Below are 21,569 nucleotides of genomic sequence, written 5' to 3' on the forward strand. Positions count from 1 at the left end.
GGGATTGGCGGGTGCTAGGCGGGCGGTGTCAGGCTCTCGGTGGCGGCGGAGGCGGCGGAGGCCAGGGAGGAAGATGTCGTAATGAGCGGTGGGTCCTGGCGTCTGCCGGCGGCGTCTTCCCGGCCCTCAAGGGTCGGGAAGACGGGCAGAGGCCTCGGGGAGGGGAGGCCGGAACCGGGGGTGCCCCCCTGGGACTGGGACTGGCGCCGGGGCCCGGCTACGGGAGGGGCGGGGGAGGAAGGATTCCCGCCCGGAGGAGGAGCGCGGCTGGCCGGCCGGGCGGAGGCACCCGGAAGGGGGCGTTAGACTCCCCGCCCCTCGGAGCCCCGGGCGGGAGGGCGGCGCTTCCGGGGCTGGCAGGAGGCGCGGACAGTGGGGCGAGCCTGGTACCCCCCTTCGCCCCTTTGCCGGGGTCGCGCCGGGCCTTTAGCCTGCGCCCGAGTTTGCTCCATGCAGGGGGCCGACGCCCCCTCGGGCTCGTCCTGTGGGCAGCCAAGGCTTGAGACCTAGGTGGTGCCAGTCAAATGGGCCCTGCTGGCCGGGCCACCGCAGTCCCAGACGGTGTCAGGACGAGAGGGAACTCCCTAGGCAGATGACTGCTAAGTGAAAAACCAACTGTTAATGTTTATACCTGGACCCTTGAGCCTGCGGCTAGGTGTCTGCAAGCTCTTGGAATTTTAGAAGTTTGAGAACTTGTTGACAGAGCTCCCAGACTATGGCCCGATGCCCCTTGAGGGGGGGGTGGGGCAAAAATGCACTGGAATTCCAAGAAAGCGTAGGCGCTATCGCTCGTAAAGAGATGACCTAAGAAATAAAATAGATGCTCGCTTTCTTCCTCCATCTGCGTTGCTGGCTTAATGGCGCTCAGCTTCTTTCCTTCCTTCTTAGGTTTCTTTCCCAGTGCCTTTCTAATTTTAGTAGAAAAGGAAGTGTCTTCTGCCCTGGGCATTTGAGAAACCTGTCCTCACTACATTCCTTGGTTTTGGTTCTAATAGTCTGTCATGTTCAATCGTTTCATAATTAACTTGATCCAGGGGAACTCCGTTTGGTTTTTCTCCTGAACTTTCCTCCTTTTTAGGAGGTTACTGGATCATTCATTACCTATCAAAAAGGTTTGGGTCTGTGGAGGCCTGTCAAAGAGGAGAGAAGCAGACCATAGCTGTGAGCCACAAATTGGCCCGAGGTCTCCTTTATACAGATTTCATTGCAGAAAGGCGATTAACGTTTCAGTGTGTGCTGGCAGGAACGGTCTACAGCTGTTTCATGCTGTGCCCTAGAAGGTCCTGGGCATTATAGAGGACAAAGCCCTGAATTGACCCCCACCCTCTGTGGTGATGAAGGTTGAATCTTGATTGTCACAAATGTTAGACAAGCATCTCTCTGGCTGAGTTGTCTCGTCAGCATAGAGCTGTCTTGCATGGGATTTTTAGGGCTAGAAGGGTTAGGGTGAGCCAGTCCACGGTGAACTGGCAGAGGGAATGAGGGAGCCCAGACCACAATAGCATTTTCCATTATTGACACAAAGAAGTCCATTGTCTGTGGTGATGAATGTAAGTGCAGTGTCTTGTTTTCTTTTAAGGACAGTGAACGGAGCTGATCTCAGAACCTTCCAGTGGGGCTTATGTCAGTGTTGCAGTGGCTTCTTATTTAGGTGGCAGGGAGTTGAAACACGGTCTTGCTATGAAGCCCTGGTTGGCGAGTATTCGTCCTGTGATCTGTCAGGCCTTGAACTTGAGATCCCTGTGCTTTAGCATCTGCTTGGTCTCTAGTGACCAGACAGACATCAGTACCAGTCAGCGTGAATTATCTTTGCCTGAGGTGATCGACGAGTTGTCTACTTCTAGTCCTTCTGCTTGGTTGTACAGAGATTTCTTCTTTGGTTAAACCCATCAGCCATAAGGAAGAATAGGCTTTTCTGACACTGTTAGGAGCTCCCAAGCGAGGCTGCTAGAGACACAGACTCTTTGCCAAAGAAAACTAACTAGGATTTGTCCATAACTGTGTCTTTCCCGGGCACCAGCTGCTCTGAGGGGGAGAGTTTGACATCTCGGCTGGTATCACAGAGACAGCCTCTACTTAGATTGGATCTAAACTCTGGGCCAGGATCACTGAGAAGACCCAGTGGGTAGACACTTGCTGCCAAGTCTGATTACCTGAGTTCAATCCCTGTGTCCCACCTAGAAGGAGAGAAACAACTTCAACACTGTTATGCACACAGACACACACACAGACACACACACACACAGGAGAGAGAGAGAGAGAGAGAGAGAGAGAGAGGGCGCAAAACCAATACATGTATTAAAAAAAATAGCAAAAAATTTGGGCCTGTGGAGGCCTGTCAAAGAGAAGAGAAGCAGTAAAAAGATTATATGGCAGATGTTTGGGTAAAAAGCCCGTGACTTTCCAGCAGGTAGGGAAGTTAGTAAGCAAGTTAGTTAGTATTTTGGTTTTGAATATCTTAGTTCTCCTGGTGGTTAAGTGTTTTGAAGAAGTTATAGTCTTTTGTACCAAGCAGTGACAGTCTGACCGTCAATGGATATGTGGCAATCCCCGAGCTTTCTTTAAGCAAGTGTTGCCCAACTGTGGCCCTTAGAACGACGTTTAAAGTTTCTTACAGCCACCTAGTAAACCGTAGCAGTTTTCTAGACCCTGAGCTCTCCCATTTCTACAGAAATGGCATGTTTTTTCCTACGTTTCCTTCAGTCCCATCGCTTCTGTGTTCTGTCTACACTCAAACTGCAGCCTTGGCTTGCAGACACAGAAAACATCAGCCATTGTTTTAGATCAAGTGGATGATGGCCACAGAGTAGAAGAGGCAGAGACCTGGCTGTAAAAGTTGTATGGAGTGTTGTGAGCACATCTGATTGACTGCATCATGTGGCCTAATTTTAAGCCTTGTTGGGCTATGAACTTGGAGTAATCTGTTAGGTCATATACTTCCTTATACATTTACTGAATGGCATGTCTGGACTCTGTCTTTGGATGATTTAAAGGATTTGTGAACTTCTTAGGATATTCTAAACCAGGAACCCAGGCTGGGGATGGTTGATGCACCTAATCCTAATGTATTCGAGCTTAAGGCAGGAAGATTGAGAGTTCAAGTCCAGCCTAGGTTACTTAGTGAGTTGCAGGCTAACCTGGGCATAGCAAGACCTTGTCTCAAATGAAGAAACAAACACCAGGAATTCTTTAGCCACAGGGTGGGCCAAATAAGTGGTTCTGCTGAGAGCTGCATCACACAGGTGCCTTTGTGTACTGCTGTCCCTGCATGGCCCATCTCCCTCCTGTACTTCTTCCTCCATTCCTCCCACAGCCAGTGCTGAGGCCTTTGTTTCTGAAATGTAGTTGCAGTTGTGCCTGTCAGGGAGCTGACTTCATAACCAGCAGATGCTTCCATGAGCAGCTTTCCTGAAGGTCCCCGTGCAGAAGGGTCACGGGTCTTTTGGAGCCTGGTGGGAAGGGAAAAGTGGCTGAAAGTATGGAGCCCACCAGGCTAAGTAAGAATGGGGCTTGGGGTTCATTCTTGAGGAGAAGCTCTCTGATGTTGTGGTAGATTTGTTCCAGTTGACAAATGGTGAAGGAGTAAACTTTTTCTACTGCTTCATGGGACCCTGGAGGTAAAAAACAAAATACCAGGGCAAGCTCAGAATCGGCACCAGCATCTTGGGGCAGCCAGACCTCTCAGTATGTTTCTGGAAGGCACTCCGTCACTGTCACAAGCATCACTGTGCCTCTCCTCGGGGTGCACTCCAGGCTGGCATGCTCTCAGATGAGCCATTGCTTGGTACAGGGGTTGCAGATGAGCAAAGTATTCCATCTTGCTGCTTTTCTGTGTACCCCAGAGAGAGCTCTTGGCAGCACTGAGACATCAGGCCTGTCACATCACTACATAAGCTTGCTTGGAAGCCCAGCGTTGGAGTCAGATGATGTGCATCTCATCTCTTAGCTCCCTCTGTTTCAGCATCAAGACTGCTTGCTGGGCCCGGCCAGCGGCTGCTACGTTACAGTGCAGAGGTTCAGCTTGGGTGGCCAAGGCTAAGTCCTTTGAGACGCCAGTTTGCCTATGGGTGGTGATTTAGGCCCTTCAGGTGCCATTCGTGTCAGCCACGGGGTGAAATTGGGAAGAATTAGCAATCACTGCATATTTCTAAATGTCTTTCTAGAACTTGCTCGTTGGGATTGTCACCTCCTTGTGGGTTTGGTAAAATCACAGAGTGGCTCCTCTTGAGACTAGGAATAGGGATTAGGAAATGGCTAGTAGGTCACCCGATTAGAAGTGAAATAGTTCTGCCTCTGGTTTATGTTTAATTAGAAGTTGGAGGGACAAAAACAACAAACCAAAAACCAGACACCCAGGTTTTAGAAGAGTGAGTGCAAGCGAGCCTTCCCCTCTCCAGGAAAGGGAAGCCCATACTCATTTCAGAGCTGATCCTGGCCTGGAGGAGCTGAGTGACTCACGGAGACACTGCCGAAGCAAAAAAAGGCAGCTCGTCTGTGTTTAAGGAAATTCTTGGGGATGACTCCTGCTTTTATTTCTCCTGTTCTCTACAACAGAATTCTGAGTCCCAGTAGTCTTTTTGTTTTTCCTAAGATTTATTTGTTTATTCTATGAATGTACAGTGCACTGAAGACTGTAGCTGTCTTCAGATGCACCAGAAGAGGGCATTGAATCCCATTACAGATGGTTGTTCTTAATTGGAAAGGCTTTTCATGATTTCCTGGGGCTGTTTCCATCATGCTGAAGAGTTCCCATCATCCCATTGCCCCCAAATTGAGCCTTGTTACCCAGGCCACAAGCAAACTAGGAGTGACAGCAGCAATGCTTGGAAGAAAATAATTCAGAATGAGACAGAAGAGTGTTCACATTTAGACGTTCTCATGGTCTGACCAATGTCGTCGTCGTCGTGTCCCCCCACCCCCATGCGTGCGCTAACTGGAAATGGTAGAAGTGTAGCCTGGAGCTGTAGTGCTATCTGTGGGGTTGACGTACTTGCACTGAAGTGTTTGACCTGCTACATACAGCTCATATAGGCACGGCCACACTTACTGTATTGGGTACTGGGGATGAGACTGGGGCTTGGTGCTCTCTAGCACTGAGCCACACCCCAGCCCTCCTTGGTTTCTAAACTCCATTTAACATCACTTTCTCTGCGTTCCTTCAGGATTCATTTATTCACGAATTTATTAAGCAAATATATAAAGCTCCAACTGTGTGCTAAGTTCTAGAGGTACATCAGTGAGGAAAAGAGAAACCCTTGCCTTTAGGAAATTTGCATTCTTAATAAGACAGTAATTAAGTAACTAATGAGTACTTGCTGGGAAGTGGTAAGTGCTAGGGATAAAAATAGAGAGGGAGGGAGGGGAAGGGAAGGAGGGAAAATGTGTGGGAGAGGCAGTTTCCACAGGGCGTTCAGGGATGCCTTAAGATGGGGACTTCTTGGAACCCTGAAAGTGATGGGCGTTGTTGAACCAGTTCTGTCTAGAGTGAGGGAGAAGGCTGAACCCAAGCAGATGTGGCGGCAAGCAGAAGAACCTGGCACAAGGGCCCAGGAACTTTGGGGAGGACAGGAAGTCAGGTCACATAGACCTGTGCGTGGTGGTTGGAGCTCTGCTGTCTGATGGGATGCTCTTGATGGCCTCTGAACAGAGTAGTGGTGTGGCTTCATGTATGTTTGATGTGTTGAGAACAGACTGGCAGATCAGTGGCCTCTCAGCTGCCACTGGTACAGATGTGGATTTAGGTGTTGGGATGGAAGCCTCATGTTTGGAATGTGGTTTGAAGTTAGAGCTAGAAGTGTTTGTTCCCACATGTGGAAAAAAACAAAATCAAAGATAAGTCCAAGGTCTTAGGGTTGGGCAGCTGGAAGGATGGGGTTAGCATTTGCTGCAGTGGGAAATATTTGAAGAAGCATGGAATTAGGAGCTATAAGAAACATGATTCAGGGCTGCATACATTCAAGATGCCCATTAGTATGTTCAAGTGAGAACGTCAGCAGCAGGCAGAAGGCAAAGGCTGGAGACGGAAACTCGAGTCATCATTATAGAGTCTGTGCAGCGATGGTATTGAAAGCCATGAGAGTTGGAGAAATCACCAGAAAACAGATAAGACAGAAATATAGGTCCTGAAGTAGAGTCTGGGGCTTAGAATGTAACTGCCTAGAATTTGAAAAGAGAGGAAAAATCATCAGAGATTTAGAAGTAACCTGCAGGGTAGGAGACTGTCGTGGGAACCATAAAATAACTATTTCTAGGACCAAGAACAGTCAGCTGTCCGATCACAAATAGGTGAGGGCTCAGGTCTAGGAGTTAGCAGTTAGATTCAGTAATACGAGGTCTGGTAGCATTAGCAAGTTTGGTTGGATGAATGAGTTAGTCCAGCCTCACTGGAGCAAGTTGAGGAATGACTGTGGGGAGTAACTAGGAACACCTAGTGCAGAGCCTCCTGGCCTTAGGATGAAGCTATTTCTTGCATAGATTTTTTGTTTGTTGTTTTTTCAAGAAGGGTTTTATTGTATAGCCCTAGCTGTCCTGGACTCTCTTTGTAGGCCAGACTAACCTCGAACTCACAGAAATCTGCCTGCCTTTACCTTCTGAGTGCTGGTATTAAAGGTGTTCACCACCATACCTGGCTTCCTTGGATAGATTTAAAGTAAACTGAAAAGACTGGGGGTTGGGGATTTAGCTCAGTGGTAGAGCGCTTGGCCCTGGGTTCGGTCCCCAGCTCCGAAAAAAAGAAAAAAGAAAAAAGAAAAAAAAAACCCTGAAAAGACTGGAAGTTAAACATGCATTTTACTATATCTAACCTTCCAGTACGTTACATTGGTTTAAAAACCAGTGTAGCGATGTCCGTCTGTATTCACAGCACTACGGACATGGAGGTGGAGGTGGAGGAGCAGGAATCCAGGGTTATCCTGGGGTTCACAGTGAATTGGAGGTCAGCTTGAACTTTATGAGACACTATCGCAAAAACCAAAGACTGCGTAGGTTTGCTGAGAGTCGGACAAAGTCATTTACCACAAAGTATTTTATAACGAAATGTATATCACATAACTTACTGAATACTGTACTAAAAGTAGCAGACACAATTGTGAGTATGCTTTCGTGTGCTCTGGTGTTGAAAAGTTAGGTTGGAAGCCTGCCGGTTAGCTTAGGGTTCCAGGGGTTAGCCTGTCACATCAGGCTGTCTGACAGCATGGGTTCAGTGCCAGCACCCACATGAGGGAAGGAGGGAAACACCTTCCAAAAGGTGTTCTCTGACCTCCACATGGTGGCCATGGCATATGTGTAGCCATACACAAATGTGCACACATGTACACAGAAATAAAATGTGTTTAAGATGTAAAAAATAAAAAAGGTAAGTTGAACCAGAGGAGTAAGGAGTCAAACTACTCGGTGATTGAGGAGTTTGAGAGGTTAGGAAGCACCGCTCAGAAAGGAAGGGTAACTTCTTGATAAAGTCCTGTGTACATCCCAGGGTCATGGCTGAGGGGTGGGGTCAGGGTTGGGATGGAGAGGAGATCTGTTCTCTCCTTTTGGCCTGTGGCATTAGTAGCCTCTGCTCAGAGTTCTGCAATGAAAGGCGTGAACGTCATCTTCCTGTGTGTGATTGCTGGGTGTTCAGTTTTCCGGACAGTTTGGAGTCTGTCCCAGCCCAGCTTGCTCCCTCCACCCTCCATCCAGGCTGATTCATTCACCAGTTTCCCTGGAGGTCCAGTTTTGTTCTTTAAAACCAGCCGTGGCTTGCTTTTCCCTCACCAGCTCTGAATTCTTCCAGGCTAGGCAACTGGGAAGACCTGGCCTTAGGAACTGCTTTACTGGCTTCTGGCCCAGCCAGACTGACCAAAATAGCCACCAGAAGGACTGTTTGTGCAGAGCGAAATTCCTACTAGGGAAATACCATAGTGGAGGGCTAAGGAAGCCATAGCTGGGAAGGATTTAAAAAAAAAAAAATAACGGCCCAGTAGCCTAGGGTCCAAGTGTGGACTTTGAGCCAGTCCATCCTAGGACAGCCTGATAACCAGGGCTCAGGGTCCTTCCTGTTAATGTCGGCCAGAGAAAGCCCACCCACCCCTCCAGCATAGAGCCATCTAAGCTCCCTACTCTATGGTGAGGCCAGCTTTGCCAAGGGTGCCACAGGAGTGCGCACTGGCACCCAACAAGGTCATCTGCTTCTGGAGAGTAAGTGAGAAACAACCTCTAGGGATTCTAAATGGCCAAAGGGACAGTGCTGGCTTCAGGCTCAGGAGAGAGAATGGCAGACAAGGGGGGAGGAGGCTGGGTGCTTGGTTCCTCTCAGCTTAGCAGTGGAGCTTCCGCAAACCGAGGGGGAGGTGTAGTCAGGGAGAGGCTGGGTAGGGCTCTGAGTTTAGTCTTCCCAAAGTGACCTGACTGGATAGAGTGGGCCAGAGGTTGAAAGCTGCCCTGGAGGCTGTGGGTGGGAGTTCTGCCTGAGCTGAGGGGTCATTTAAGCAAGGACCATGCCATGGATTAGCGAACAGAAAGGAGAGAAACTTGTACCAAGAATGACGAGGCCCCAACTGTCCACCAGGAGGGTAATGCTCAGGGTCCTGCTGACATTACAACCACACATTCCAAAGACTGTATTCTCCCCCCTCTCCCAGAACTGTACCAGGAACCAGAGCTGGTATCAGCAGTTCAGTGAAGACCAACACAGCTTACTCAGAAGAGCAGGTCCTTACCCCATCCATACCTTAGGCCTGCTCTCACTGTAATGGGTGCTGGATGCTAGCAAAGTCCTGACTTCATCTCAGTCCAGAAAGGACCCCAAAGACATGATATACCTGTTACAAAATGGCTGTCAATAAATTTTGCTAGGGAGGAAAATGAAAACTGGCCTAAAGGTCCAAGCATCAGCTAGAAAGGACAGAAGAGCCGTAAGCAAGGGAAGGGCAGCAGAGATAAGCTCCTGGGATCCAAAGGGAGGGCTGTGGAGGCTGGGAGGGAAGAACAAACAGGTCAGGAGGGAATGCTCTGGGTTGGGAGTGTCTGGCCGACCCAGTGAAGGGCCACTGAGGGCTGGGCTGAACACAGACCTGGGAGTGAACCCGTGGAAGCTGTCTGAAGCCATGTGGACAGACACAGTCCCCTAAGGAAAGAGATCTTGGGTGAGAAGGGACACTTGTTGAAGAATGTCAGTATTTTAGTGATGGAGTGAATTGGCAGGGGGCGGCAGCCACAAGCGAGGTCTGGTGACCTGGTAGAAGCAGCCCGCAGGGTGGAGGGAGGTTTGGAGGGGACAGCAGGGGGCGAAGGCTGTGCTAGAGGGATACGAGGGAGGCAGTGCTATGAGGAGTCTGGGAATTAGGTGCTTTTCTGTCAGCTTTGGGTTCTGTTGAGTCCCTCAGTTACCTGATACTCCTTCCTCCTTGCTGCCTTATTCAGCCCCTCAGGACTTCTCAGGGCTGAGATGTGCTGGTCATTTTGCTTGTATCAAAGATGACTGCCAGCCTTCAGCCTGGAGACTTAGGGAGTATTAGCGGAAATGAATTAATAATAAGATCCAGATTCTACAGCTGAGAGACGTGCATGTTTTTTCTTTCAAGAATATTTGGTAAGGGTGTGAGATATGGTTCAGTGGAGGATAAGGTGATTGCTGCTAAACTTGATAACCAGGGTTCAGTACCTGGAGAACCCACGTGGTAGAAAGAACTGGTTCCAAATTGTTCTGTAACTTTCATATGTGTTCAAACACACACAAAATAAATAAATGTAAAAAAGGAGAAATATACAGTAATTCTTATTACCCATATTGCTAAATTGTAGGTTTCAGCGACCACATACCGTGGGATTATTAAAAAATGTTGGATGAGCTGGAAATAATTCACTGGTATAGCATTTGCTGTACATATGTGAGACCCTGGGTCCAGCCCTCACACAGAAAGAAAACTGTGTAGCGTAGTGGAAGTGGTGTGAAGCAATTGCAGAATTATATGTGAGCCCCTCTGCGGCTTTCTGTTCCACTCGGTGCTTTCAGTGGTGTGGAGGAAGGGTCAAGCATGACTTGCATCCACATTACACATTCTAAACACAGGGTTCCAGACGAAGAGAGGCTGCTCGGAGAATCTGCGGGTGTGTCTCTCCTTAACCACATCCACTTACACACCAACCAGAAGTACTTCTCTCTTTCCCTCTCTTTCTCTTTCCAGAATAGAATTCTGCAGTGGCAGGGAAATGTTTCTCCCATTTGATTGCCCAGGGACCACACAAAGCTCTCAGTGACAGTAGGAGACACCATAGTGGTTTTAGACTAAAGAAGTATTTTGAGAGGCAGCTGGGGAGGAAAATGCAACTAAGATGAGGCATGCAGCCGGGAGAGCAGTTTTCCCTCTGACCCAGTGGCTCTCAACCTTCCTAGTTCTGTGACCAGTTGATATGGTTCCTAAGTGTGGGGATTGCCAACCATAAAATTATTTTGTTGCCACTTCATAACTGTAATTTTGCTCTTATGGATTATAATGCACATATCTGATATGCAGAATATCTGGTGTGAGGCTCCTATGAAAGGGCCAATTGACACCCCTTCAGAGGGGTCATGACCCACAGGTTGAGAACTCTGAACCCAACCAGGTTTCCAAACTGATTGATCCAGGGCTACAGAGGGAGAGAGAAGTGGTTAGGAAGCCGGTGAGGAAGTCCTGGTCTGTCTTTGCTACACTTCCTTTTACTCTGCTCCACTGCATGCCTCTGTGTTTCATAATGCAGGAAGGGCATCATCATTCACCAAGCTTTGTTAAGTAAACTTGAATCTTGAGAGCCTCCTAGGAGACCGACTGCCTGCCTTCCTGGCCCTGCCAGCAGCTACCTTGTCCTATGCTTTTATCAGCACAACATGGTCTGAAAATGTTTAGTTTGTTTGTTCTGTTTTACGTGCTAGGTATGTAACCAAGGCCCTTGTACATGCTAGGCAGGGTCCCTCTCACCTGATCTCCCTTGCATCTCAGAAGGATAACATTTGAAAGAAAGTTTGGTCCAACTTTTTACCCCACTTCTCTGTCCTAACTCCAACAGAATATACACCTTGTCTCTGGTTAAACAATTTTAGAGAAAGGGAAACATCACCCCCAGAGGCATGCAAAGGTATCTTTGAGTTAAACAGAAGCCTGGCTTCTTGAACACCCACACAGGTGGTGGTTTTGTTCTTTGGACTTACAGAAATACCCCTAAGAGTGGGCCCAAGTCTCCAAATGTAGCCCAGTGTGGGGAATACTATATGAGGAACGTTATTTTTCTTACCTATAATTGAATTTTTTAGTTTTTTTTAAATAGTTTTTGTTAGCTAAACATGCATGCTTTAAATTCCAGCAGTCAGAGGCTAGACTAGTGTGATACTCAGTAAGTAAATAATTAATTAAAATAAGATGACAATTACCAGAAGGAAAACACGTCAGTAAAAAGACCCAGGGTGCCTGTGGTCCCTGGTCCTGAGCCCAGGCTGACTTGGAGGTACCTTGGCTTATACCCACCACCCTTAGCCCCAAGTAAGATGATCACCCAGCCTTCATTTCCTCTTTCTTGTTCACAAAAATACTATGAGCATTTCAGTGTCAGTTGAAACAAAATGCATGGTGCCTGCTTTTTGCCGATGACTCCATCTAGAACCTTTAAAAGCAACTGGCTGTGCCTACAGGACTGGTTTTTGCAACTGCATGCTTTTATTTGTGGCTGTCCCTTCATGACTGCAGTGATTGTGCAGAGATCTGTGTCTGTGATGTCCTAGAATCTACGTCCACTTTGCACAGAGCCGTCTGTCCTCTGGCTTCACAGTTGGCAGCCTCTGCAGGATCTCCCTTGCTCTGCAGCATTTCATGGGCTTGGAGCCTGGTGACCACTGAAGGCACTGTGTTGCTTCCTGGCCAGCCTGTCTGTTTCTCCTTACCCTTTATCTTTCAGGGACCTGGGGGGAAAAAAAAACATGAATGGTTGTGCTCTCTCCCTGACCTCTGTCCTCACTAGACTATGGTTGTGTTTCCCCCTGAGCTCTGTCCTCACTAGACTCCTGACATGGGCTCAATTCCTGAGCTTTTGTCCCTCGAATCTCCCACACATCCTTCCCCATCTCTCTGTTTCCTGGAATTTGCTTTCCTAAGGTCTGAGACACAGCCTGACTTCCCAGTTGCTTTGCCTTAGTGATGTGAGTCTATCATGGTGGTGTCTTTCACCCCGAGCTTTTAGACTTCCATTTTTCCTTTGTTTTTGTTTTTGTTTTGGAAATGGGCTCAGTGTGTAGCCCTGGCTGGCCCGGAACTCACTATGTAGACCAGGCTGGCTTCAAACTCCGAGAGATCCTCTTTCCTCTGCCTCCCATGTGCTGTGCTGAGATTAAAGGCGTGTGCCACCACCCAGCCTCTTGTTTGCCCTTTATCTGTTTAAAATTTTATGTGTATGGGGTTTTTTTCCTGCATGAATGTTTTACACCATTTGTGTATGTACAGTGTGCACTGGAGGCCAGAAGAGGGCATCGTATCCCTTGGAACTGGAGTCACAGAGGATTGTGATCACCATGTGGGTGCTGGGAATTGAACATGGCTCTTCTAGAAGAATAGCCAGTGCTAACCACTGAACCATCTCTCCAGCTCCCAATCTTGTTTACCTTTTAAATCAAACTTAAGTGCAAGGTAGAATTTCCTTTCTTAGTTTCCCCCTTATTAAAAGCAAGTGGCTGGGCTTGGTGGCACACACCTGTAATCCAGCCCTCGACAGCGTAACGAATGAGTTCCAGGCCAACCTGGGACGTAGTGCAAGACCCCTGTCTCCAAGTAGAAGGAACACTTAAAGACTGTAAGAGGATACAGTGACCCTTAGTCCCCACAGGAGATACCAGAATCCATGGATGGTTTATCAAGACCTTTATGTAATGGGTAGAACTCACACATAAGCTACACATCTCCTGCATGCCTTACATCAGCTGCAGGTCATGTACCACCAACATTTTTTGATGCATGGTTGATTGAATCTGTGGCTACAAACCTGTGGGTATGGAGGTCAACTATCCCAACTGTGGGGAAATGAGGAAATGCAGTAAAATGAGAAAAACTCTGCCATCTATTACTATAAATACACAAAAATGAAATTCACTCACTGTTCAACCTTTTTTTTTTAAAAGATTTTTGTCTGCCACTCCACAGCTTTAGCGTTGCTACTGTCATGAAGTGCAACGTAAATACTTTTGGAGAGAGAGGCTTGCCAAATGGGTCATGGCCCATAGGTTGAGAACTGCTGACTTAAAGGATTTGCCATCTACTGGTTCCTGGGGGCCCTTGTGTCTGGGTGTGAAGGTTGTACAGGCAGCCTTTAGAATAGGACAGGTATGTCCTGCTGCTCAGGAATGCTGGCCTAGCCTTTCCTCACTCCCAGACTAGTTTGCTTTTAGCTTCAGCTGGATTGAGCTGGTAGCCTTAGCTCAAGACTTGGCTAGAGGCTCTGCCCCAGGAGGAGATTCAGAATCAGAGGGCTACCAGTGTCCACCAGGGGGCACTCTGGACTCACCACAGCCAGTCCTGACACAGGAGTCTCCCAGTTTTCCCAGTCTTAGACAGTTGTGGGGACAATGTGAGAAGGCAGGCCTGGCCTGAATGGATGAGTGTAAGCAAAGCAGAAGTCACCCAGACAAACCCGGGGCTATGATGCTAGATGCTAGAAAGCCCAGGGCCTTGCAGGAAATGCTGTCAACCTGTTGGAAAAGTGTAACCTGTTGGAAAAGCAGCAACAGAGGCAAAAAAAAAAAAAAAAAAAAAAAAAAAAAAAAGCTGAGGCAAGGGGCCTTGGTTTCTCTTCAGGTGTTTGTTTTTATATCGCTCTATCTTTCTCCCGACAGATTCACAGATGAGCATGGCCGCCACTGCTGCTGTCAGTCCCAGTGACTACCTGCAGCCTGCTGCCGCTGCTACCCAGGCAAGTGCACAGTGGGCTCTGAGGCAGGGCCGGAGCCTGGGTGGGTTACTGAAGTGGGTTTTCTGGCTCACTCAGACCTGTCCTGCAGACACCCAGGGATATTTGCTTATTCTCATTTCCGAACTAATCACCTGGCCAAGATGTCAGAGTTGGGTCAGGCAAAATGAGCAGTGTTAGACTTGGCCCCTGGGGGCCGGGGCCACGGCTGTTAATAGAGTCTTTGCTGCACATTGATGAGTACCTGAGTTCAAGCCCAAGTACCCATGTCAAAGCTGAGCTGGGCTTGGTAGTACACACCTGTAATCCTAGCACCAGAGAGGCAGACACAGAGCCGCCACTGAGGTGCACTGGCCAACTAGTCTTGCCCAGTCAGTAAGTTTAAGATTCAGTAGGAGACCCTGCCTCAAAAATTAAAGTAAGGGAGATGGAGAGACGCTCAGTGGCCTAAGAGCACTGGCTGCTCTTCCAGAGGACCGGGTTTGATATGGCAACTCAGACTCCATTATCAAGTGATCTGATGCCCTCTCTGGCCTCTAAGAGCATCAAGTACAAGTACTTGAGTGATACATAGACACACACGTAGGCAAAACACCCAAATACATAAATAAACAATTTCGTAAACAGGGTAGAGTCATAGAGTAAGAATTTAACCTTAGGCTCTGGCCTCCACACACACTGACTCAGATATACCTACGTCCTTCACACACATACGTGTATACAACACACTCCAGAACACAACCAGAAACCCCTTACGAGAGCGAGTTCATATGCTCTCCCTCCCTGTGCTGAGTTGGTAGAATAGCATCTGATGCCTGAGTGTGTTCCTATCCCTGCCAACACTGGGCCAGCAAGGCCTGTGGGAGAACAGCCTATGCTGTTGGTCTGTCATGTCCAGGGCTACTGCCTGCGTGCATGCGTGCGTGCGTGCGTGCGTGTGTGTTAGTTTGCCACAGGGGTGGGGAAGAACTCAGAGGGTTGGGGAGCTGCTGAGAAGAGAGGATGACAAGGGGCAGAGTATCTTTCTAGTGGACTCATCTCACTCCTTACTTCTGCTGATTTTTGCAGGACTCCCAACCGTCTCCCTTGGCTCTGCTTGCTGCAACATGTAGCAAAATTGGCCCCCCAGCTGTTGAAGCTGCAGTGACACCTCCTGCTCCCCCCCAACCTACCCCAAGGAAACTGGTCCCTATCAAACCTGCCCCTCTCCCTCTCAGTCCCTGCAAGAATAGCTTTAGCATCTTGTCATCTAAAGGAAATATACTTCAGATTCAGGGCTCCCAGCTGAGCGCCTCCTACCCTGGAGGGCAGTTTGTGTTTGCGATCCAGAACCCCACTCTGATCAACAAAGGGAGCCGATCAAATGCAAGTATCCAGTACCAAGTCCCTCAGATTCAAGGGAACAGTTCCCAGACCATCCAGGTGCAGCCCAATCTCGCCAACCAGATCCAGATCATCCCAGGCACCAACCAAGCCATCATCACCCCGTCAACATCCGGTCATAAGCCTGTCCCCATCAAGCCAGCTCCTGTCCAGAAGTCAAATACGACCACCACCCCTGTGCAGAGCGGGGCCAGCGTGGTGAAACTGACAGGTGGGGGTGGCAACATGACGCTCACCCTGCCACTCAACAACCTGGTGAACACCAGCGATATTGGGGCCCCTGCTCAGCTCCTCACTGAGAGCCCCCCGACCCCACTGTCTAAGACTAACAAAAAAGCTAGGAAGAAGAGCCTTCCTGTGTCACAACCCTCAGTAGCTGTGGCTGAACAGGTGGAGACGGTGCTGATCGAGACCACAGCAGAGAACATCATCCAGGCAGGAAACAACCTGCTGATCGTCCAGAGCCCTGGTGGGGGCCAGCCCGCTGTGGTCCAGCAAGTCCAGGTGGTGCCACCCAAGGCCGAGCAGCAGCAGGTGGTCCAGATCCCCCAGCAGGCACTGCGGGTGGTGCAGGCTGCCTCTGCCACCCTCCCCACCGTTCCCCAGAAGCCCTCCCAGAACTTTCAGATCCAGACAACTGAACCAACACCAACCCAGGTACCACAGCCCCTCTGCCTTCCCTCCCTCTCTGCTCACCCTTTTGGCTTGCTTTTGAAACAGAGGCAGATCAGCACCAGATCTGATGGGAAGCTGGAGTCACCATCATTTGGGGTGGCAGGAAATGGCTTCTGCCCTGAGGTCTCTTCAGGCCAAGTAGACATAGTTCCATCTGTAGAAAGCAGATGGAACAGGGATAACTGGTCTGTTTTTTCTTTCCTTATGGAGTAGCTCTGGGGCCATAACAGGCTAGATATGTATACTTTCATAATAAAGTATTTTTATTGTAAGATTCCATATAACAGCAAGAGTGAGAATTTGAGCCAGAACCATAGAATTTGGTGTAAAGTAAGAAAGTTCAGGAGGAAAAAATGCTGGCCACTGCTAATGACAAGAAAAAGAACAGGTGGGCAGCCAGGCCTTTTTCCTTTTTTGAGACAGGGTCTCCCTGTGTCCCAGGTAGGCCATTACCTCACTGCACAGCCCAAGCTGGCTTCAAACTTGGAATCCTCCTGCTCCAGCCTCAGTGCTGGGAGTACAAGTGTGAGCTCTATCCTTGCTTCTCTCCACCTCTGCTCCTTCTCCCTGAGAGATGGTTTCTTGTGCTTCATTCATTGTGTGTGCACGTGGGCATGTGAGTGTGCGTTTTCCCCTTCAGTCTAGACTCCTCCTAAAGGAGAAAACACTTGTTTTCCCGAGCCTGTCATTCCACTCAACATGATGACCTCTGGTTTCTTGGAGTACGTTCACAGCTGTTTCTGCTTCTGCAGCTGTCAAGGCAGCTGGCCATTCTGCCAGCCGTTCAACTCTTGTCTTTTTAGCTGCCAAGTGACCGCCACCTTGCTGCTTTTGTAGTCTGCCCTGCCAGCTGCTCAGCTGCTCCTGTCACTTTGCAATGTCTGTTGCCCCTTCCTTCCTTCCTTTCTTCCTTCCTTCCTTCCTTCCTTCCTTCCTTCCTTCCTTCCTTCCTTCCAGGCTGGCCTCAGACTCAGAGATCTGACTGTCTCTGCCTCCTGAGGGCTGGGATTAAAAGCAGGCACCACTACCACCCAGTTGCTGCTCCTTTCTGTCACCAGCTCAGCCCACTGTAAAGCAGGCAGGAACAGACAGAGCCTAAGGTTGCTCAAGGCAGACAGGGCCTAAAGGAGACTCCAGCAGCATGGGAGTCAAACTCCATTCCCCAGTGTCTCTGCTTATTTACAGGGAAATGATGGTGAGAAGGAGTGCTCAAATGAACGTTTAAAACTTGAGCCTGGGGCTGGAGAGATGGCTCAGTGCTTAAGAGCACTGACCGCTCTTTCCAGAGGTCCTGAGTTCAAATCCCAGCAACCACACGGTGGCTCACAACCATCTGTAATGGGATCTGATGCCCTCTTATGATGTGTCTGAAGACAGCAACAGTGTACTCATATACATAAAATAAATATTAAAAATATTTTTTAAAAAAAAGTTGAGTTGGGTGCAGTGGTGCACACCTGTAACCATATTCAGAAGGCTGAGGCAGGACTGATATGTGTGTCACCAGGCCCGGTGATTTTAGCAGACTTGAGCAATGTTCATCATGGGGCTGGAGAGCTGGGTCACGGTTCAGAAACTGGCTGCTTTTTCCAGAGGCTCCCAGTTTGATTCCCAGCACTCACATGTTGGTTGTCAACCAGCTGCCACTCAACTCCCAGAGGACTTAGCGTCCTCTGCGGTCTCCATCTGCACACATGTAGACAACACAACCACACAGCATGGTAATAAAAATCAAGCAGTGCCTAGCACCCAGCACCCACCCAAGGAGAGCGACCCCCCACCTGACTCAGGCTGTCAGAGCTTAGCAGAAGGGAAGACAGAAACGGACAGGTCCTCTCCTCCCTGCCTTCCGGTTAGTGAGCCTGTTTACTACCTCAGAGAGAATGAGTACAACATGGCAACATGCTACAGACTGGGGAAGAGATATGAGGCCTCTGTATGTATTGAGGGATGGCAGGTTTATATGTTGTCACTTAACTAAAAGCAGTCTTCAGTAACCAGGAATTAAAAATATCCCCAATTAAAATCACAGTTTTACAAAGGATTTTTTTTCCTGGATCATTTAAGCATAAACTGCCACCATGGTCGTCCTCCCACTTCCAAGTGCTTTAATTCTCCCACACAAGCACAGTCCCTGTACACATTGCATCCGTCAAGCCTGAAACTCACTAGTGAAATGCTGGTGTCTAATGGGGAGGCACCACTCAGGTTCCCCGCATGCTTTGCTTAGTAATTCCAGCACTGCCTAAGGGCTGTCCACCTCATGTGCAGTAGTCACACGTCTCTGGTCAGTCTCTCTTTCAGGAATAATTCCTCACACCCCCACCACCATGAAGCTGGGAGTTTAACCCAGGGCTTTGAGGATCGGCACTTAGTGCCCCCCTCCCTCTTTACCTTGACAGTCATGGCCTTGCTGCTTTCGAAGGCCACAGGTAGTTGTTTTACAAAATGTCCTTGAGTTTATGTGACATTCCCATGAGTGTGTTCATAGAAGGGTGTGTGCTATGCCAAGGTAGTTCAAGATTTCTGTTTGTCCTATTGTTGGTGACAGTTACAGTGGCAAAGCCTGACAAAGGAGAGAAGCAATGATCCTCTATATCTAATTATGAACTTGTTTTTCTTTTTTTCTTTCTTTTTTTTTTTTTTCCGGAGCTGGGGACCGAACCCAGGGCCTCTCTACCACTGAGCTAAATCCCCAACCCCTTCTTTTTTAAGATTTATTTTTATATATGAGAGTACACTGTACCTGTCTTCAGACACACCAGAAAGAGAGCAGTGAATCCCATTACAGATGGTTGTGAGCCGCCATTGTTGGTGCTGGGAAATGTGGAACCTCTGGAAGAGCAGCCATTACTCTTAACCACTGGTCCACCTCTGCAGCCCCCTCCTTTTAAAAGACAGTTTTGCCTTGTGGTTAAGCTGGCCTCCATGTGACCGTAGCCCATGCTGGTGTTGTGCTTTTTTATTAGTCTTCCAATTTTGAGATTTAGCAGTTAATATTTTTCCATGCTAAGCAGAGTAAAGGTTGGGTTGCAGGTCAGTGACCACTCATGCCAGTTTAGTGTAGGGCATCATTGGCCTTGTTAAGCATCAATAGTGCATAAATATGTTCTTGGGCTGGATGAGATGACGGAGGTGTCCCAGCTCTCCCTTGGACAAGGTCATCCTGCCAACTCTCTTAGGACACTCTTTTCTCTGGCCCCTCAGGTCTATATCCGTACACCTTCTGGTGAGGTACAGACGGTCCTTGTCCAGGACAGCCCCCCAGCCACAGCTGCAACCACGTCAACCGTCTCCTGTAGCAGCCCGGCGCTCCGAGCTCCCCATCTGAGTGGCACCAGCAAAAAACATTCGGCTGCAATTCTCCGAAAAGAGCGACCCCTGCCAAAGATTGCACCTGCTGGAAGCATCATCAGCCTGAACGCTGCACAGCTGGCAGCAGCTGCTCAGGCCATGCAGACCATCAACATCAATGGTGTCCAAGTCCAGGGTGTGCCTGTCACCATCACCAACACTGGCGGTGAGAGAGAGTCCTGAAGCCAGGAGGGCCCTGCAGCCAGGCTTTGCATTCAGCCTATGGGAATCCCAGCCAGGCCCCTGGGATTTCCAGTGTCAGCCATGAGGATGCTGTCCATCCGAGATGATGCCCGGTGTTTGCCTGGTCCCCTCCTGCCTCAGGGCACATCTATGTGTATTGTCTTCACAGTTGGTCCTTACTGTGAGATAGCAAGTCACATGACCACATGATAGCTGCAGATGCTGAATATGATGGAGAAAACAGATGTGTTCAATAATATACAAACAGTTTATTTGGCTGGTTACTTGCCCAGCTCAGGTGACTAAGGACCATGCCTTGTAAAGGAAGTCCAGGCTTTTCGGGGGCAAGGGATGTGTGTTTTGAGACAAGGTTTCTTTGTAGTCCTGGCTGTCTGGAATTCACTGTAGACCAGAACAGCATCTGCCTCCTGAGCACTGTGATTAAAGGCATGTGCCAGCACTGTCCACTCAGGACAGCTGAAGGAGGGCGGTTGCTGTTGAGCGTGGGAGGCAGGGAAAGCTGTCCCAGGCAGCAGGACCAGCTTGTACTGCTGTGAGTGCAGCCCTAAGAAGAAGAGGGAGGGGCCTGGGAGATGATGGCTCAGTGCTTAGCTGTGTTTAATTCCCAGCACCCATGGTGGCTCCCAACAGTCTCTAGCTAGTCCCACAGGATCTAATGCCCTTTTCTGGTTTGTAGACATACACACAGACAAAACATCCATATGCATACATACATAAGTAAATCTTAGAGTTAAGAGGAGAGAGGGCGACTGAAGCCGCCTGGCAAAGCAGGCTGCATTCTGCATCTGGGAGCCGCTCAGCTTCCCGGGTAGCAAGAGATCATGGCCTTCCCCATCCCTAGTGAACTTCTAGCAGTTTATGTATTTGGTTTGTCCACTTTTTTTTTTTTTTTTTTTTTTTTGGTTTTTTCGGAGCTGGGGACCGAACCCAGGGCCTTGCGCTTCCTAGGCAAGCGCTCTACCACTGAGCTAAATCCCCAACCCCTGGTTTGTCCACTTTTAGGAGACACAGAGAGAGAGAGGACAAAGAAGCCTAGAGTGATTTCTCCAAAGCCCATGAACAAAACTTCTTAGGCAAGTTTCCCGCTAGCTGGGTAGAATCTCAGGGAAGCCTCTGGCCCTCACTGCCCTCCAGTGTATTAGGCCCCATGATTCTTGAGAGAGAGAGAGAGAGAGAGAGAGAGAGAGAGAGAGAGAGAGAGAGAGAGAGAGAGAGAGAGAGAGAGAAAGGGCTAGCCTGGGCTTCCTTTCCTGAACCATGCCCTTCTTTTTTCCCACAGGACAGCAACAGCTGACAGTGCAGAATGTTTCTGGAAACAACCTGACCATCAGTGGGCTGAGCCCCACCCAGATCCAGCTGCAGATGGAGCAGGCCCTGGCCGGAGAGGCTCAGCCTGGGGAGAAACGGCGGCGCATGGCCTGCACATGTCCCAACTGCAAGGATGGGGAGAAGAGGTAATATGCTCGACCCAAGCCAAACCCACACCCGCTCCACAGTTCACTCAGTGGGACAGGTCTTGACCTGACCTCCCATGGCTTCTCTCCCTTCCCTCTCCCCACTTCCTCCCGCTACTCTAAACCCAACCCCTCAGGTCTGGGGAGCAGGGCAAGAAGAAGCATGTGTGCCACATCCCAGACTGTGGAAAGACTTTCCGGAAGACGTCCTTGCTTCGGGCCCATGTCCGCCTGCACACTGGCGAGCGACCCTTTGTCTGCAACTGGTTCTTCTGTGGAAAGAGGTTCACACGGAGTGACGAACTCCAGCGGCATGCTCGTACACACACAGGTCAGTTCCCCCATGCCCCGCCTGGCCTTCGTGCACTGGCACCCTTGCTCGTTTGGGAGCTTCTACACTGTCCACACTACCCAACCCCGAAACAAAACCCCCAAGCAGTGAAGTGCGCCCGGTGCCGTGCTAGCATTTCCAGGTAGGTTAGTCCCAGTAAGGCCTTGGGGGTTACCTCGGTGACATCCACTTTGCCGAGGCTTGGGCAAGTGGCTAGTGGTGATGCGCCAGTTTGGTTTAGGACTTGAGGTCCTTCTGGC

The 21,569-nt window shown here is 49.3% G+C and overlaps 1 protein-coding gene and 1 long non-coding RNA gene across 4 annotated transcripts in view; one reads left to right on the forward strand and one right to left on the reverse strand.

Moving 5' to 3' along the window:
- The window catches only part of Sp2 (Sp2 transcription factor), a 23,646-nt gene continuing 2,077 nt past the window's right edge, over positions 1-21,569 (forward strand). The window contains exons 1-6 of one of the 2 annotated variants that reach the window (XM_032911948.1): positions 1-88; positions 13,835-13,911; positions 14,977-15,948; positions 19,174-19,486; positions 20,804-20,978; positions 21,116-21,309. In XM_032911948.1, coding sequence (XP_032767839.1) covers positions 82-88; positions 13,835-13,911; positions 14,977-15,948; positions 19,174-19,486; positions 20,804-20,978; positions 21,116-21,309 — 1,738 coding nt within the window. In that variant the 5' untranslated portion in view covers positions 1-81. Of the gene's footprint in view, positions 89-8,182; positions 9,126-13,834; positions 13,912-14,976; positions 15,949-19,173; positions 19,487-20,803; positions 20,979-21,115; positions 21,310-21,569 lie in introns of those variants that run through there. The other variant, XM_032911949.1, reaches the window with a different exon arrangement.
- LOC116908666 overlaps positions 11,250-21,569 on the reverse strand; it is a 22,131-nt gene continuing 11,811 nt past the window's right edge. Inside the window, exon 4 of one of the 2 annotated variants that reach the window (XR_004389008.1) lies at positions 11,250-11,914. This is a non-coding gene — a long non-coding RNA (uncharacterized LOC116908666). Of the gene's footprint in view, positions 11,915-19,372; positions 19,726-21,569 lie in introns of those variants that run through there. The other variant, XR_004389009.1, reaches the window with a different exon arrangement.

Source organism: Rattus rattus, chromosome 9, assembly GCF_011064425.1.
Source record: "Rattus rattus isolate New Zealand chromosome 9, Rrattus_CSIRO_v1, whole genome shotgun sequence".
In the NCBI taxonomy this organism is placed as follows: domain Eukaryota; kingdom Metazoa; phylum Chordata; class Mammalia; order Rodentia; family Muridae; genus Rattus; species Rattus rattus.